General features: G+C 40.2%; 1 protein-coding gene across 3 annotated transcripts in view; it reads left to right on the top strand.

Moving 5' to 3' along the window:
• NELL2 (neural EGFL like 2) overlaps positions 1 to 19,208 on the top strand; it is a 173,985-nt gene that overhangs the window by 93,465 nt on the left and 61,312 nt on the right. For all 3 annotated transcript variants that reach the window (XM_060777568.2, XM_060777569.2, XM_060777566.2), the window contains exons 14-15: positions 13,718 to 13,840; positions 15,615 to 15,710. In XM_060777568.2, coding sequence (XP_060633551.1) covers positions 13,718 to 13,840; positions 15,615 to 15,710 — 219 coding nt within the window. The remainder of the gene's footprint in view (positions 1 to 13,717; positions 13,841 to 15,614; positions 15,711 to 19,208) is intronic.

The following is a 19,208-nucleotide window of genomic DNA, read 5'->3' as shown; positions in this document are numbered from 1 at the left end:
CAGTTCAGAATGATGCTGGAGGAGAGGGAGAGGGAAAGGGAGAAAGGAGAGAGCACCATGCCACTCCTCCGGGCTTTTGGGAGGCAGAAGAAGCGATATGGCCGTGGGGACTCACCCCCAGGCAGACCCAGGAGTGGGTCCCCTTCCAATACCCTTTCAGGAAGGCCTGGGTCTAATGGGGTATCTAATTAATTCGAAACAAACCAAGGAAACCTTGGTTTGTTCCAAATTAATTAGTTTTTACTAGGGGTGTCATTTGGACATACCCAGTAAAAACCCAGACAGGTCCCACTTTTTAGGCCTGTCTGAATGGGTCCTAAGTGTAGCGTGAGACAAAAAATATTGTGAATTTGCATAACCTGTGACTTTAGTTAGTCAGCTCCTCTTGCCTTCTATTCCTCAACTGCATTTAACTTTTTGAAAACATGCGTCATAAAAGGATTTTTACATCTTTCAACTCCGTATTTTTGAATTCCTTTGTATAGTCTAATAAAGTTATCATATCCATAAGGATTACTTATCATGGTCAAGTGCATTGAATTGATAGATTAGATTAAAACTGTGTATTTCTGGAAGTGCAGAATATATTTAAAATACAATGTATTTAACATAGACTTTAAAAAATATCTTTGAGGAATTTTGGTACATCCTAGATACTAAACTACTCTTCTATTCATGTAAGCAAGGGGTAAAAGTGTGCCTCCTCATTATTTTCTCCTTATCTGCAATATCATGTACTACATACACCTCCATAATCCTTCAAGCAACAGGAAAGAATAGCCAGCATAGTATAGTGATTTTGCCATTGAACCCTGATTCTTAAGACCAAGATTTCAATCCTCACTTGGCCATGGAAACCACCAGGTGACCTTGGGCAAGTCACATTCTATCTGCTTCAGGAAAAGGCAAAGACCCCTTCTACACAGGCACATAATTTGGCTCAGAAAACCAGCATGAAAAATTACAGTTCTGGACCATATTGTGGCTACATAAGAGTGTCCAGCCATTCAAAAGCTGGTTTGGAATGAGCCTGTTTCCAGCTTTTCCCAGGTTCTTTTGCCAGTCACATAGCATGGAACCAGAACAAGGAAGTTGCTATCATGTGGTAGAAGCTTTTTCACGGGTGCAGAGGGCAGGAAAGGAATGCCATCTTACCTTCTGGGAAACATAGGATGTCTATGGAGACAGCTATTGGGCATCCCACATAGAGATTCGGGATGACTGCCCAACTGTCACAAGACAGGGGAAGATCAAAATCCTGCCCCTGTGTTTTTTTTTAAACCCAGTGTGGCTGCATTATGTTTTGTACCCTGGGTTAAATTGAATTAGTCTGCATTCATTGTGTGAATGCATGTAGGCTAATGCAACACTACATTCTCTCATTTGGCAGTGTTGATGCACCCAAACAAATCCTCTCTGATGAAATCTTACCAAGAAAAACTGTGATAGGTCCTCCTTAAGGTCACCATAAGTCAGAAACAGCTTGAAGGTGCAGAACAATGAGCACTGGAAGAAGAATGTGGGGAGGTCCCATTTCAATAATTTTGTACTCTTTTCTATTCACTCGATAAATAAGAGATCTTCATGGGGATAAATAAGGATTTCACCTATATTCTTTGTATAAAATAGTAATAACTTCATACATTTGAAAGCAATTACTTTGGGAAACAACATCATCAACATGATTATCATGATTTAACAGCTTCAAAACTCAGCTATGATTAATGCAGCTTATTTTTATTCTTAAGTCATAGTGAAATTGATTTTAGAGATGTTCAATAAACCTAATTTAGAAATAATTTGTGGAAATTGCTTGCTTGCTCTTAATGACTATATATATGCAAATCCAGATTTGCAAATCCTTGCTAATATCTTAGAATTCTATTTCTTTGATATGTTATCAAGGAGTAATTCAATGACCATTGAAATCAGTACTGGCTTGCTGCTGTCAGTATAATGGACACTAAATCATTTTTTAAAAAGGGCTTAAGTCATCACTTGTTATTTCTTCAAAAGGAAATAAAGCTGAAATGAAAAAGTAAATGAATGTTGCTGACATTTTAATTCCCCCCAATCTTTTTAAACATTTAGAATGCAATGAACCATACTTGAGAAATCTGTAAAATAAAATTTAACTGGTTAGTATTCTTTCTGCTTGGATTTACTGTAGTTGATTTTTAGCTATGGCTTTTTATTGGTCACTAAGCCAAACAGCATTCCATTTGCTTTTGCGGAAGAAAAATAGAATGCAAAGATAATCAATGAAGAAAAGCAAATGTATTTCTTTATGTATTAAATCTTTAGCCACAGAGGAATAGAAGTGTTTTAAGTTCAACCATTCTTTAAAACAGTTTTCAAGCAAAATATTGATTTTCACATATGTTTATGGCAAGCTGAAGTAAAATGATACTCATGTTTGACTTTCAAAAGAGTAAGATGCCAAATATTGCTACTATTGTACTCTGTGGCTTTTTCCTCCAGTTCCTACCTATACTGAGTCACTAATGCACTTATGGTACTAGCAGTAACGCTGAGCTTTAAAAAACTATTCTTATTAAATATATGTGAAGGTTATATTATTCATCTAACCTTCTCTTCACACAAGATAGATTTGTTGGGCTTCTCCTTGGATCCTGGAGAATGACTGGATGCATATCACGCCTCTTCCTGTAATAAAAACTTTGAAACATTTCATTGGAAGTTAATATCTTAAATAGAGTTAGGAGGATATTTGTGTGCCTTGAGGAATACTTTTCAAGACAAATCCATTTGTGATTAATTACAGCTCTGTAAAATCACTTTGTTACATAAGCCATTTTACCCATAATATTTTCAAAATGCAACGATCTCAGTTTATCATCTTTGCTTCTAGGGAGAATTCAGGTTTGATTTGCTCAAGAGTAAGAGAAGAATAATGGGAAGAGATACATTGATTGTTTGTACCTAGCCCTTTCATTGTGCTATTTGAAGCAAGGAAAAGGATTATGTGACAAGACTGTGTATTTATTGTAGAAACACTGGATCTTCTCCACAGGACTGGCAAGTCTGGACCACCTCCCTCAGAACTGATAGCTCTCCTTCCAGCAGTAGCATATGAACTGGAAAATTTCTCCACATGTAATTTGCGCTATAAGTAAGGCCACATGAGATTCAAGCTCAATCACAAATTATAGCAGGTGCCTCATCTCCTAGGTACATTTTACCAGCCATAGAAAACTTTATTCTTTCCTGCCAATAGATTGCTATATTACCTGGTTAGCCAGGATTCTTGCAAATTCTGGCCCCATTTACCTAGATAACCCTCATGCCCATTTCTACAATCAGTTGATCCAGAACTAGTTCCAGTCTGTCTTCCAGTCTTTATCTGCCTGATTTGTTACATTACACGACTATGCCCTCCCACTGTATATTACAAGTTTGATGCATACTTTATCTCAAGGAATGGATAGTGCTGAGATAAGTACATATATTTCATTCCTAGATAAAAAAAATGGTTTGTTTTCTGCTAGATCAGGTAGGGGCAAACCCAGACACGGGGACCAGATGCAGCCCCTTGGGCTCTTTTCTCAAGCCCTCCTCTCTCACTTCCTATCCTTCCTTCCTTCTCTCTTACATTCCTCCTTCCCTCCCTCCTTTCTTACCTCCCCCTTTCTTTCTCCCTCTCTCTTCCTTTCACTTCTGTTCTTTCATCCTTTCTTCCCTTTCCTCCCTCCTTCCCCCTCTCTCTTTCTCCTCCCTCCCTCCCTTCTCTTTTATCTTTCTTCCCTCCTTCCATTCCCTTCCACCCTCCCTTCCATCATTTTCTTCCTCCCTCCCTTCCTTCCTGCCTTCTCCTTTTCCTTCCTCATTTCCTCCTGGGGGATGTTTAGCTGGGAGAAGGGAAGGTAGAGAAGGAACATGAGAACTATGTTTCAAGATTTAAAAGGGTGACACATTGAGAAGGAGAAAAACTGACTTTCTGCTGCTCTAGAGAGCAGGGTGCAAGGGAGCAATGGTTTAAAAATGGCAGGGAAATAGATTTGACTGAAAAGATGAGGAAGAACTTCCTGAGAGTAAGAGCTGTTGGAGAGTGGTGTAGGCTGTCTCAGAGTGTGGTGGAATCTCCTTCTCTGGAGGCTTTTCCACAGAGACTGTCTATCAGGAGTGCTTTGATTGTGCCTTCTTGCATGGCAGGAGGTTGGACTGGATGGCCCTTGGGGGTCTCTTCCAGCTCTAGGATTCTAGGATTATATATCAGGAGTAGGCAATACGGGGTCTAATGGATACTCTTTTTCTCTCCCGTCCACCATCTCATCCTGATGAAAGCTAACCCTTTTAGGATCCAAATGTTTACTGTCTTTCCTTCACTTTCTGCCTCTGACAGAGAAGAGGAAGGGCAGGGAGTGGGCTTGGGAAGAACCCCCTCCCTCCTGGCCTGCTCACCCCACTCTGGCCTGCCATATGGCTCCCAAGTTAAAAAGTTTGCTCATGCCTGTGGTAGATGCATTACCTTTAATTAAAAACTGAATCTGGAGCAAGTTATTTGTTTTGGTAGTTCTTTCAAACTAATTTTCAAATTATGTTATAATATGTCTAGGTTTTTATTTTTTGTCACTACATTGAGCATATTTGTTTGAAGGGTAATATAATTATTTGCCTGATGGGGTGGCTTGAGGGCTGGACTATGACTCTGGAGTTCAAATTCCCTCTTAGCAATGAAAAGCTACTGGCTTATCTTGGGCAAATAATACATTCTTTCCGCCCAATCATACACACTGTGATGATTTATCTTAAGGTCACCATAAGCTGGAAACAACCTAAAGGCACAAAACAACAAGAAATTGTTGTAATGGACTAATGATGCTACTTGACTTTGATCAGGCTCTTGTGATCTGATGTACTGATCTAGTGTGATTCAGGTTCTTACAGATGTTCTGCTTTTGTTTTGAAGTGATATTTTAGTTCTATAAGAACACCTTTTCCAGAAGCTGTCAGGAAAGCATGTTAGATCCATCATTTAAATCACTCCTAATAAAGTGAAATGCAGAGTGCAATTTGCATTAGATATTTAATGAAAACAGAGCAGCAGTGTTAACTCTGGCAGCATTATTATTGTTCTTTCCTGTTATCATGAATTTATCCAAATAAGCTATCAACAGAAATTCCATTTAGATTACTTTAATTTAAATGAGAGCTTTACATGGAAATTAGATAACACGGCATCAGAAATCCAGCTAACAAACTCAGTGTGGAACCTCATTATTTACTATTTAGCCAACAACTTAATGTTGCAGATATGTAAACCACCCAGTCTACTCCATAGTCCAACTCACTAACTAACGAAATAATAATTGGTGTGATTTTATGAGGAAATCCTGTGTGGTTCCAAAAAGGCAGTGAAAGGAAAGCAGATAGTGAAATTGTTGGTAATTCAGTACCCGTTTTGGAAAGTGATGCTGACTATTGTAGTGGCAGAGCTATTGCAGCTAACTGTCTGCTCAACCTGAACTCTTTAAGAAATTTATTATTATTTATTATTATTTATTTATTTATTTATTTATTTATTTATTATTTGCACTTGTTAACCGCCACTCTCAGCCCGAGGGCGACTCGTGGCGGTGTACAGAACATAGAAAAGACAACAATTTACAATAGATCAAGACCATAACACAACATCTAAAAATCCGCTTCGTCTAGTTTGGGTCATAATCAATCTCATAGTCATAGTCCATTCCGGTGGTCATTCCAAAAAAACATAGCACTTAGTTGAAGGCCTTTTCGAAGAGCCAGGTTTTCAGGCCCTTGCGGAAAGCCATGAGGGAAGGCGCCTGTCTAATTTCAGCAGGGAGGGAGTTCCATAGCCGGGGGGCCACCACCGAGAAGGCCCGCTCTCTCGTCCCCGCCAAACGTGCCTGTGAGGCAGGTGGGACCGAGAGAAGGGCCTCCCCAGATGATCTCAAGGTCCTCGTGGGCTCGTAGGCCGAGATGCGGTTCGCAAGGTATTTTGGGCCGGAACCGTTTAGGGCTTTGTAGGATAACACCAGCACCTTAAATTGGGCCCGGTAGCAAATCGGCAGCCAGTGGAGCTGGGACAGCAAGAGCGTTGTGTGCTCCCTGCGTCCCGCTCCGGTTAACAACATGGCTGCCGCGCGCTGGACTAGCTGGAGCTTCCGGGCCGTCTTCAAGGGCAGCCCCACGTAGAGAGCGTTGCAGTAGTCGAGGCGGGATGTGACCAAAGCATGTACCACCGTGGCCAAGTCAGACTTCCCAAGATACGGGCGCAGCTGGCGCACGAGCCGAAGCTGTGCAAATGCTCCCCAGGTCACCGCTGAAACCTGGGGATCCAGGCTCAACGATGAGTCCAGGGTCACACCCAAGCTGCGAACCTGCGCCTTCAAGGGGAGTGCGACCCCGTCCAGCACAGGCTGTAACCCTATACCTTGCTCGGCCTTGCGACTGACCAGGAGTACCTCTGTCTTGTCTGGATTTAATTTCAGTTTGTTCGCCCTCATCCAGACCGTTACAGCGGCCAGGCACCGGTTCAGGACTTCGACAGCCTCCTTAGTAGCAGGTGGGAAGGAGTGGGAAGGAGAAAGTATCCTTCTCCAGAGAATTTAGTTACAGTAGAATAGTTGTAAAAAGGAAGCACTTCCTCTACAAACTACGGCAGGATTAAAAAGCAACAGCAACAGTCTTTGTATCCTCTCTGTCTCTTGTATTATTTAGTTGTAAGAGTGGTTGTTTCAGCAGCGGTGTATATTTTGAAGAAAATTCCCAGAAGAAAACTCTGCCTAATCCTTGCAATCTCAAGCAGTAAATGCTGCTGTATTGTTTTCTGCTTCTTAAGAGAATACAAACGACTTAATATGAATGAAGGCTGAAGTTCGTATACCTGTGCTTAAATTCTTTCTTGTCCGTTATCCAGAGCTAACAACCAAAACAAGTACTTCTGTCTCTATCAGACATTCAAAATATGTTTGTATGGGGAGTGGTGTACAAGAAAAGAATAAAACAAAAGAGACCTTCTATTTGCTTTAAGCAGTTCTTTCTTGCCTAATTCACTTCTAGCGTTGTAACAGGGCTAAAGGAAAACTGCAGCAGAGTACAATGGCATTGAGTGGGGAAAGGGGCTGGATTTGGCTGTCCTCCACAATTTTCTTTTTGCAGACTTGGGCCATGCATGTCTACTCTGTACAGCAACCAAATGGACATGCTTACAAATAAGTTCAAAATAATAAGTTCTCTCCATTTGTTGTTATAGCAAACCCCAAGATAGAGATACCTCCAAGAGCCCCACTCATCTACTGTCCCACTCAGGACTTTCATACTTCAGATATGCTTTCCATCAATTCACTTAAAGTGTAGCCTTGTGCCATCCAGGTAAACCTTGACCTGTTTCATGTTCTGGCTTTTGGTGGGGACTCTGATCCATTTTTTGGGAGTCTCCCAAAATCATTTGGCCATTTTCAGTATTTCCGTGCAGTTATAATTTAAGAATTAACAATTTCCATTTATATATAATACAACAAATTAATTTCGTACGTCTCTCTCAGTGCTTTAATGTTAATTGATTTTCTTTAACGGTTTGACATTAACATGAATACTGACCTTTTTCAAAATGTTTAAGAAACACGTTTCTCTTCCACTTTGGCCCTAAGACATAGACATCTGAATCATCTTAAAGCCCACTGCCAAAGCCCACTGCCAAAAGCCCACTGCCAAAATATGACTGGCAGTTTAAAATTAGAAAGGTTTTTCCTGTTTCTTATTTATTTTGTAGCTTTTATGGTCTGTTTTTTGGGGGGATAGAAAAAATAGCCATTCGTTATAAGTTAGCAAACTTTTAGGTAGTGATCTTAAATCTCAGGTTCATATGTGTGTATATAGTTTTTGAGTACCTCTAGATATGTGTGTAGTTGGTCCACTTAAGAATACCACTACTGGGACAAATGTATCTCGGTAGCTGTGAGTTTTCCAGGCTGTATGGCCATGTTTCAGAACCATTCTCTCCTGACGTTTTGCCCATATCTATGGCAGGCATCCTCAGAGGTTGTGAGGTATGTTGGAAACTTCACAAGTGAGGTTTGTGTATCTGTTGAAAGTCCAGGGTGGTCTGTTTGAAACAAGTGTGAATTGGCCACCTTGATTAGCACTGAATGGCCTTGCAGCTTCAAAGCGTGGCTGCTTCCTGGGGGAATCCTTTGTTGGGATATGTTAGCTGGCCCTGATTGTTTCCTGTCTGGAATTTTTTGCATGTTGCTCTTTGTTTACTGTTCTGATTTTGGAGGTTTTTTTTTAAAAAATACTAGTAGCCAGATTTTTTTTCATTTTCATGGTTTCCTCCTTTCTGTTGAAATTGTCCACATGCTTGTGGATTTCAGTGGCTTCTCTGTGTAGGCTGACATGGTGACTGTTAGAGTGGTCCAGCATTTCTGTGTTCTCAAATAAAATGCTGTGTCCAGGTTGGTTCATCAGGTGCTCTGCTATGGCTGACTTCTCTGGTTGAAGTGGTCTGCAGTGCCTTTCATCTTCCTTGATTCGTGTTTGGGCAATACTGCGTTTGATAGTTCCTATGTGGACTTGTCCACAGTTGTATGGGATACAGTAGACTCCTGCAGAGGTGAGAGGATCCCTCTTGTCCTTTGCTGAATGTAGCTTTTGTTGAATTTTCTTAATGGGTCTGTAGATTGTAGGTTGTGTTTTTTCATCAGCTTCCCTATGTGGTTAGTGGTTTCCTTGATGTATGGTAAGAACACCTTTCCTCTGGGTGGATTTTTGTCTTTACTCTTATGACAATGTTTGCCATTGTTATGTTGGAATCTGACCTGAGTCCCTTTGGGGAGATAGGGTGGAATACAAATAAAGTTTTGTTGTTGTTGTTGATGATGATGGTGTTCTTGTTCTTGTTGTTCTTGGTCTTGCAGCTCTTCTGATGTCTGTGGTGGAGTATCCATTGGCCTGTAGAGCTCTGTCTCCTCAAGTACCAATATAGGTTGAACATCCCTTATCTAGAATCAAAAGCTTAAATACTCCAAAATCTAAAATAAGCCACATGGGTGTCTGAGATAATGATACTTTTACGTTCTGAGGGTTGGGTGTTCACAAACTTTGTTTCATGCACAAAATCATTACCAATACTATGTATTAAATTGTCTTTTGTCTATGTGTATAAGTTATAGATGAAACATAAATGCCTTGGTTTCCCGCTCTAAAATATTTCCTTATTTACATATATGAAAATACTTGAATTCCAAAATCTAAGTCACAAACATTTTGCATAAGGGATATTCTCACAGGCACCAGACCACAGAAGCAAAGAGCTCGGTAATAGAAGACGTCAGGAAAAATGAATCAGTTGCATTTAAAAGATGATTGAATTTGTGAGCAGAATGTCTGAAAGCCCTTATTTGTTCTAAACGCTACATTAAATAATCAACTGGGCATGGAAAACCAAGAAATTTTAGATATCAGTTTCCAGAATGGGATAAAACGAAGCCTGTATTCCTTACCATAGATTTGGTTATTCTCTTTATCAATACTTGATATATATTTTTATGATTTCCCTTCCATTATATGAAAAGAGGGATTTTCTGCCTTGATATTCCGGGTTATATGGCTGTGTGGAAGGGCCCCTAGATAAAATATCTTCTTATTCCCATTTTCGGAAAACTGGGAAATATACTGTAAGCTCATTTTCCTTTCATTGTTTCCATGAGACCCCTTCTACACTGCCATATCAAATCCAGAGTATCTGCTTTGAACTGGATTATAAGGTAGTGTAAATTTATATAATCCTGTTCAAATCAGATAATGTAATTTGATAATCTGAATTACATGGCAGTGTAGAAGGTGCCTGAATCTTCCACATTTGCAAATCTGGAGAAGCCAAAATGGCTTGATATTCATGTTACGTTTCCTTTCCCTTTTTCATTCACATTATCTGCTTTGAACTGAATTATTTTAGACTCCAAATCAGATAATCTGGGCTTTATGTGGCAATGTAGAAGGGGCTTTAGAGTGGTGTAAAACTAACAACTGAGAATGCGATTTCAATGTAGGGGATGATTACATGGGAAGCCTTGGAAATGGGTTGAGGTCTGGATGGTGTTATATACACTGCAGAGGTTGGCTTCAACCCTGTTCCAGGAACCCCTGATTTTGCTTATCCTGGATTGAAGTCTTTCATGTCTATGGCTGTGCATGCATGTGGCATGAGTGGCTATAATGTTGCATTGAACAGCATATAGGAGGCCCATTATACACTGTTATAGAAAATTGGAATTATCTGATTTGAACTGGATTATATGGCAGTGTAGACTCATATAATCCAGTTCAAAGGAGATAATATGGATTATTTGATTAATCTGGATTATAAGACAGAGTATAAGGGGCCTAAAACTGCCTTCAAGCCACATTAAGTGGTCATGGTAGATGTCCCCCAAATCGGTCTAATTATGCAGACTAATGATTGTCTAATTATCAAAATATAACCAAATCATAATGGCCACAATCCATTTTGCACTACAATGGGCATCAACCTGAAGTGGATGAGTCTGTACTGAAAAATTATTTTTTCATGTCATGAGTGACTTGACAAACTGCAAGTTCCTTCTGGTGTGAGAGAATTGGCCGTCTGTAAGGACGTTGCCCAGAGGACGCCTGGATGTTTGATGTTTTATCATCCTTGTGGGAGGCTTCTCTCATGCCCCTGTATGGGAAGCTAGTGCTGATAGAGGGAGCTCAACCCGCTCTCCCCAGATTCGAACCTCTGACCTGTCAGTCAGCAGTTTTGCTGGCACAAAGGTTTGACCCATTTTGCCACTGTGGGGCAAAATGATGAACCACAGTCCACAGCAAATACAGCAAAGCATTGAAACCTTCAGGTCAATCATTGAAAATTTATCTAACTTTTCCAACTTGTTTCATTAAGAAAAAAAATCCACATCTAAATTTTCTTGGAAACCAGTGTTTTTTTATTCCAACCTCAAACAGGTAGGTTGGGGAAAATAACCTTAAGGCCCACAGTCAGTTCATGTCAAATGGATGGCATGGGTTTTGTTGGGCTTTTGTCTTGCAATGACCATATGCACACCAAATTTATTTCTGTGGAAGCACATGGCAGGAAAGGATTGGCAGCAGTAGCAGTAGGCAGCGAGCTGTATTTTAATGAAGCTTGCTGCTAAAATGATCTTTTCTTTAAAGAACCTCTGATAAGCTTCAGAAGAACCCCAGGGTTCCCTGGAACATAGTGTGAAAACAGCAGGCTGAAGCATCAAAGAGAGGGGGGCATAAAGGAGAAACTATAGTTTATCAACCTGAACAAATCATATTTCTGAAAAGATAGTGTCCAGTTAGCACCTAGACAGAAATCTGAAGTTCAAACAGGTTTGCAGTCTTAAAATGTTTAGCCTTACTTGAAAGAGTACATAAAACGAGTGTTTCATTCTCATTAAAGGACGGTAGTCAGTAAAGTTCAAGTGACCTGTTTAAGGTTTTGGAATAATTGCTGTTAAAATTTATGAGCTCCACTGTCTGTTGTTAAATGCTACAGAACTAGAAAAAGAAAGCATGTCTTGTACATTGAATGGTAAGCACAAGACTCCTTGATGGAAAGAATTATGGTGAGCCAGTGAGGTTTAGTGGTTGGTGATAGACCAAACCCATAAACAACAAGGTTCACATTACTGTTCAGCCATGAAGTTGATTTTGTGAATTTGGGCCAGCAACTCGCTTGGACTAACTTATCTCATTGTGTTTTTGTGACAGTAAAGTGTATCATTGCATGACCATTGACAAAGAAGATAAAACAGTGATAGAATAAAATACAAAAGTCTTGCCTTACCATAAGTAATAAGAGTTGTATCAAACTTTAGATCATATGGCTCTTACTAAAATTGCATTCATAATCTGCTTTCTGATGATATTGGGAGCCACTGATTCAATGGCTTTGAATTGTTGGCAAAAGGGGAGGAAAGGCTATATACTATATTGCACAGAATTTCCTTCTCTTTCAGTACTGAAAGTTCATCTGTGTTTACTATTGCTTAGTTTTGGAGTAAGCACTGTGAATCAGTTACTAACTACTAACCATTTTCAGCTTGTTATCAGGAAATGTGTTCTTGTTCCTTTTATATACATAGCTGAGGCCCCATCTACATGGTTACATAATGTGGCATAGGAAACAGTTTAGCTAGGGGTGTCAAATGACACTCCAGGCTAATTTGTTTCAGCCTGAAATAAACCTGATCATCTGGTTCTATTCCAGGTTTTAAAAATACCTGCAAAGGTCTGGATCTTGCTGGAAGATCCTGACCTTTGCAAATATAGAGGCTGTGAGGACTGTCTTCTGGTATTGCCATTTGTGATCCCAGAAGGCATCCCCATTGCCATCCCTCCTCACTCCCTGCCCAGCCCCTGTTTAAACCTTATAAATAGAGATAAAGCCTCCTTACAAAGGCATGACTTACCTTTCTATGGTTTGAAAATGAAAGCAAAGAGCTTTGGAGAAGGGGATTTGGCACTGGGTGGAGGGGGTTATCTCACCACCACTGAGTCATCAAGGCAGGAATCAGCATTTCAAAGTGTGCAAGGGCCCTGAGTATCTGAGGGCACATCCAGACAGGCCCAAAATCCCAGACCTGTTGGTTTTTACCGGAGGCATCCAAACAATGCCTCTGGTAAAAACAGATTAACAAGGTTTCCCTGTTTGTTCCAAATTAATTTGATACCCCATTAGATCCAGGCCTTCCTGAAAGGCCCGGGTCTAATGACGTATTGGGCCTGTGGAGACTCACTTCCGGGTAGTTCTTGGACAACCCAGGGGTGGATCCTAATTGCCATCTCACACTTTTTGGGCTCCTGGAGCCCAGAGGTGCAGGGTGGTACTCACCCCCCCGATTTACCCTGAAAAGTTAAATAAAAGGTACCTGGCCACCATAAGTTCCCTCCTCATGCCAGGAGGGCATGAGGAAATGATGTTCAAGGAGAGGATGGGAAAGGAGGAATTTGTAGGTAGCCACACATCCTGGGAAAGCTTGGGTTTTGGGAGGCAGTGGAGACTCAAACCTGCGCTGAAGCGGATTTTTTAAACCTGCTTTGGCACAGGTTTTAGTCTTGTCTGAACCACCCTAAGTTTACTGTTCACTTTCCTAAACATGGAAAATGCAATAACATCTACCACCACCATTGCAATCTGATTTTAAAAATATGTCTTTTATTTCCCTTTGGATCACCAGACTGCCTGTTCCTTATGTCTAAAATTCAGATTAGAAAACAATCTAGGTTGTAATTGTATGTTTACATTAATTGGGGGAGGGCTCCACCAGACACAATGATCTTTTTGAAGATGCATCTGCTCTATAGCATGAATACTGTTTGACACCACTTTAACCAAGGAATCCTGGGATTTGTAGTTTGGTGAGGCAGCAACATTATTTGGCAGGGAAGGCTGAAGACATTGTAAAATTGCAACTCATGTGATTCCATAGTATGAAGCCATGGCAGTTAAAATAGCATCAAACTGCATCAATTCTACAATTGAGGTTAATGAGACTTGTTCCTATGTAAATGATTATAAAATTTCATCTTTAGTGTAGTAAGGATGGTATTCATAAGCAATCTCAGAGAAAAAAATGAAATCTGTTGGAATTGGAAGAACATAGCAAAGTGTGGATATCCAAAGCACTTGGAAGTGTTGCAAAGTGATCCAAATAACACACATTTATTTTTAACTTTTCAGAGCATGATGAATGTCTCACAAACCAACACAACTGTGATGAAAATGCACTATGTTTCAATACTGTAGGAGGGCATAACTGTATTTGCAAACCAGGATACACTGGAAATGGCACTGTATGCAAAGGTAAAGTATCAAGTCTTAAAATCAGCAGAATTTTCCTTCCTCAGTAATAAATCTTTTGGACTTGGATGATGGATTTTAAATATTCAGGTCCATCAGTTTGAAATGATACCATTTGATATATACCTACTGAGACATTTTTAACATTATGTCATATAATGTAATAGTTGGCATATAATAGTTGGCTGCTCCACAAAATAACAAGGTCACAACAAGAATTCTAAGACATAGCCAAACAATTTTCTCTAGCTCAGGGATTAAAAAAACATTATGAGCTGGAAGTGAGCAATTAAGTCTCAGATGAAGATTGTGTGAGTGAATGGCACTCAAATTTTTTATGTCCAAATTGAGAGAAAACTGCTTTTGCACAACATGGTGAAGTGATTTGAGGCCTGGACAATAATTCTTGAGATCATGGAAACTTAGTAGGTACCCTTGAGTGAGACACATTGTGAGGGACTGTCTACACAGGTCACAAAACCTGAATTGGATGAAAAGTCACTCTTGGGCATCTATAGAGACTTAGGGCCTTCCTGCCCCCAGTGCAGGGTAAAACTGATTAATGCAATTGTGTCCTGCATTAGGAAAGGTCAGGGAATCTTCATGATCTTCCCTGAAGCTATGGAGCAACACAACAGTTCAACGTGGTATGAACAGCTGGAGAACAGGCCCCACTGTTTACACAGGCCAGTTCTGCCATTCTGCATTCCCTACAATCTACAGCATGGTGACCAAGGACTTCCATAAAACGTGGAGAGGAAAGGCAGATCACCTTCTCCTTTCCCTGTTCCCTGAATCACATGGGAGCCTTTGCTGTCATTGACAAAGGCACCAGGCAACAGCCAGGAGCCCTTGGGAGCTCTGTAGCTACTGCTGCAGTGACAAATAACACTATGTAAATTTTTTTGAAAAATGCAGGTAGGAGTGGCCATCCTGCAGGGCTGAATTGGATTTGACCTAATGTGATAGTCAATGGAATGGAGAAAGGTAGAGTAGCTAGCCTCTCTACTCCAGACCAATTCTGCACGAAGTCATTCATTTAAATTGGCCTCCAGTCCCAGAAAACTTGGTGATAGATTCTGACTCCTTTTTCTCTCTTTCTCTCTGTGCTGAGATCCATAGTCCAGACTCTTCAGAGGGTTTCCCTATCTTTCCGTCTCATTCTGGACGCATAGTAGCAAGGGAACAGGGAACAGGAGACAGAGGAAGAAGCCCTGTGTGCCAGGAGAAATAGACAACTGCTATCACTTCCTGTTTCTCGCATGCAGGGCTTCCTCTCATTTCTCCAAACAGACAGACACAGAGAGAAACTAGATACAGCTCTGGAGTCCAGACCCTCCAGCTGGCTTCCCCCTTTCTCATTCTCTTTCTGAACGTGCAGTGCCAAGGGAATGGGAAGATGGGACAAAGCCCTTTGTCCAGGAGCATGGAGCTGAGAATGGTGGTGCTACTTGTGTGGGCCCCATCTGGCCCTGGACCACATACCTCATCACACTAGAGAAAAAATCCACTTAAAATCCGGTTTCTATTTCCTGCAGAATTCTGGGTTTGTAGTTTAGGGAGGAGCTTTTAACAGCCTCACTAAACTACAAACCCCAGAATTTTGCAGGAGGCAGAAACCGGATATTAAGTGGATTTTTTCTCTAGTGTTATGAAGTAAACACATGTTGTGCAGGCGTTCTTTAAGGTATAATGGATTGAGGGTGTTTGTTTCTCATAGTTGCAAAGAGAAAGCCTCAAATTATTATCATTATTGTTCTTATTTAATTTTTTTTAGCCTTCTGCAAAGATGGTTGTAGAAATGGTGGGGCCTGCATTGCTTCCAACGTCTGTGCCTGTCCACAGGGGTTCACTGGTGCTAGCTGTGAAACTGGTAAGAATTTCATTTCTTTCCTTTATGTTTGAATCCTATATCCCTGTATAGAATCATTTGAAATGTATATCAAAGACAGATAAGGAGAAGTAATATGTATTTTTCTGTATCAGTGGCAGTGGAACTAATTATGTTTGCCAGGTGACAAAGTAAACAAAGGTATGTGAATAATAATTGTTAACATGCTGTAGTACTGTTGTGATTATGTTGTATGTGCATATATTTCCTTCTGAAGACTTGTTGTTTTTGGTACTTTTAAAAATCATGATGTGTTTTAAAGTCTTGTTAAATCTCAGTTCTAGGATGGATTGACATGAATACTGAATTAATTTGTATTTATTCCAAATTAGGTTAAATCTTCCTGAATGCACGTTCTGAATTTTCCCCCCTAGGTTTTATGTAATGAGAATATTACTAACAGAGGGATATTTTATGCTAATGAACTCATCTCAAGCATATTATATGGTGGTATTAAGCTCCATTGAGTTCATTCAAAATTATTTTTATCTTGTGCATATGGCTCCATCAGTTCATTTCTATATGTCTTACAATGCACCGGAGGTGCGGGTGGTGGAAAGGAGAAGAAAGCTGGCTTCTGAAATAGATTTCATACAAAATATATGTGGAACTTTGTTTCCAAATGTTGTATCACCAGCTTTCTCTGCGTGACCTTTTCTGAGCTTGTTGCAACTTACATAGTCTGCAGCACAAACAGTAGTATTGATCTGTGAACAACTTCTATTTTGTTCTGAGACTGCAAAATAAAAACAAAAAGATACGTTTAGCATCTAGGTGAAGATGTGAAAATTTTGTTGAAGCACTGTTCAACTTTTGACCTTTGGAATGTCAGTTTTTAAAAATGTTATTTCTCTATTTTTGCCAGACTTTCAGGGGTTTTCATCTCAGTGTTTCATACAATCATTGTACAATACTCAGATTCCAATGTAATGCATTCGTTCAGTATTTTTTTTGTAAAACCCTAACCCATTTTTCTACATGTATCCTGTGAAAGGAAGACAATATCTGAACTCAAGTCTGCACAGTCATAGCCACTGTGGGCAAAGGGGTAATTTTGATAGCCTTCCTGAGTAGAGGCTAGTTAAATTGGCCCATGATATGCTGGGGACATGTTGATGGTGTATCCACAGCAATATAAATCCTGCCTGCTCTCACATGTCACTCTTAATTCTTCATAACTCACTCTCTTGCCCTCAGTGTGATATTTTTTTTTCTTTCTGGTTGCCCATTAGAGCCAGACAGGACTTTTCTCTTTTGGAGCTTTTTTTTTTAAAAAAAAACTATCCCATACTGTTTCTGCAAGTCTGTTTAATTGGCTTCAGAGTAGTATTTTTAATTTGGTTTCATTGATAGATTTATGGGGGAGAATACCAAAAGTTGCTGTAAACCTTGGCATCATTTGAGTGATGCCATCATTTGAGGAGCACCAGATGGTGCAATGGGTTAAACCTTTTTGCCACCAGGACTGAAGACCGACAGGTCAGAGGTTTGAATCCAGGGAAAGTGCGGGTGATCTCCCCCTGTCAGCTCCAGCTCCCCATGCGGGAACATGAGAGAAAAAAATCAAAACATCTGGGTGTCCCCTGAGCAATATCCTTGCAGATGGCCAATTCTCTCACATCAGAAGCAACTTAGTTTCTCAACTCGCTCCTGAAATGAAAAAAAATAATACGTTAAGGGTTGGGCTCTGGAACCTTTAGGTTCTAGGGCTTGGGAGCTGGGAATGAAGCTGTTATTGGGGCTGACATGGGAGGTTTGCTCTCCCTTTTTGAGTTCTGGGGCTGTGTGGGGAAAAGTTTCCTAAGTTTGTGTTCCAAAATAAGATTGGACAGGGTAAGCAACCCATAAGAGTGGATTGCCTTGCAGCCAAGGGAAGAGGATGTCACAGGTAGAGACCTGCCTCAGCTAAGACCTACACCAGGTTATGCCCCTTCTCTAGTCAGTTTTCCAGATTAATCATTAATGGGTCAAATAAAGTGGCCCTTATTTAATCCAACTTCATGTGTCCAGAGTCATTGTTTCAGGGATAGTCATCAATACATTAAACAGTTATTGGGTTGTTGTAGGTTTTTCCGGGCTATATGGCCATGTTCTGGAGGCAATTTTTCTCCTGACGTTTCGCCTGCATCTATGGCAACCAGAGAAATCAGCCATAGCAGAGCACCTGATGAACCAACCTGGACACAGCATATTATTTGAGAACACAGAAGTGCTGGAACACTCTCACAACCACCATGTCAGACTACACAGAGAAGCCATTGAAATCCACAAGCATGTGGACAATTTCAACAGAAAGGAGGAAACCATGAAGATGAACAAAATCTGGCTACCAGTATTAAAAAAACCTCAAAAATTACAACAGCAAAACAATAGAGGGGAAACAAACAGGCACATAAAATCACTCTCAACAAGAGATTCCCCCCAGGCGCTTCCAGGCCATTGAATGCAAATCAAGGTGATCAGCTGAAACATTACCCTGGTCATTCCACAGATATATAAACCCATTTTTCCTACTTCCAACAGACCTCACTACCTCTGAGGATGCTTGCCATAGATGCAGGCGAAACGTCAGGAGAAAAATTGCCTCTAGAATATGGCATATAGCCCGGAAAAACCTACAACAACCCGGCCATGAAAGCCTTCGACAATACATTAAACAGTTATTGATAGAATTTGCCAACTGAGGCAGTCCCATTAAAGACACTCCACCACAAAAATAAGCAGTTGTGGCTTTTCAGAGGTTTTTGGAATATTGGCTCTATCCAGATTAACCAATAGTGAGAAAATATTGGAGGCACATTCCAAATTAGATCTGGAAAGCCACTGTCTGGGGATAGAAAACAGAAGGCAGTTTTACTTGAAATAAAAAGAAAATACCTTGGGAATGTTCCTGAATTTGTGAGCCTGTAAATAGTAACCTTGGTTATTTGTTTGCGATAGAAAACTAAATGACCTTGCAGATGTGTTGGCCTTGCTGTGCCTAACAGAAAGGCAGCCTGCATCTCATGATTGACTGCCTGTATTGCCAATCTGTAATTTTGACCATAAATCTTTGGAATAACGCAAATGGGGCAATTTTAGAAGCACTAATGTTGTTCAATTTGCAAATTTCCCCAGTTTAAATACAAATCAGTCACTAATTTGACTTTCATTGGGAAATGCTCTCTTGGTCCATCTCAGAAATGAAAAATGCTGTTGTTGTTAGCTTTAGATTGTGTCTTGAATAAATGTTGCCACCATGGTAACAGTTTCTTTGAGATTGCAGATAATCTTTCTCTACAATTGGATGTATTTGTTTTCAAACACTATTCAGTTTATTTATTTGTTTTTCAATGCTGGCATAAAATCGTACACTGAAATTTTTTAGTTTACAAATGAATGTTCAGCCATACATTTGATTTTGTTTCATTTTCATATTTCTTCCTCACCCTTCTTTTCTTGGCACCATCTACACTGCCATGTGATCCAAGTTTGAAATTG

The sequence above is a fragment of the Anolis sagrei genome, chromosome 5, assembly GCF_037176765.1.
Source record: "Anolis sagrei isolate rAnoSag1 chromosome 5, rAnoSag1.mat, whole genome shotgun sequence".
NCBI classification, from domain to species: domain Eukaryota; kingdom Metazoa; phylum Chordata; class Lepidosauria; order Squamata; family Dactyloidae; genus Anolis; species Anolis sagrei.
This window is presented reverse-complemented; position numbering and strand designations above follow the sequence as displayed.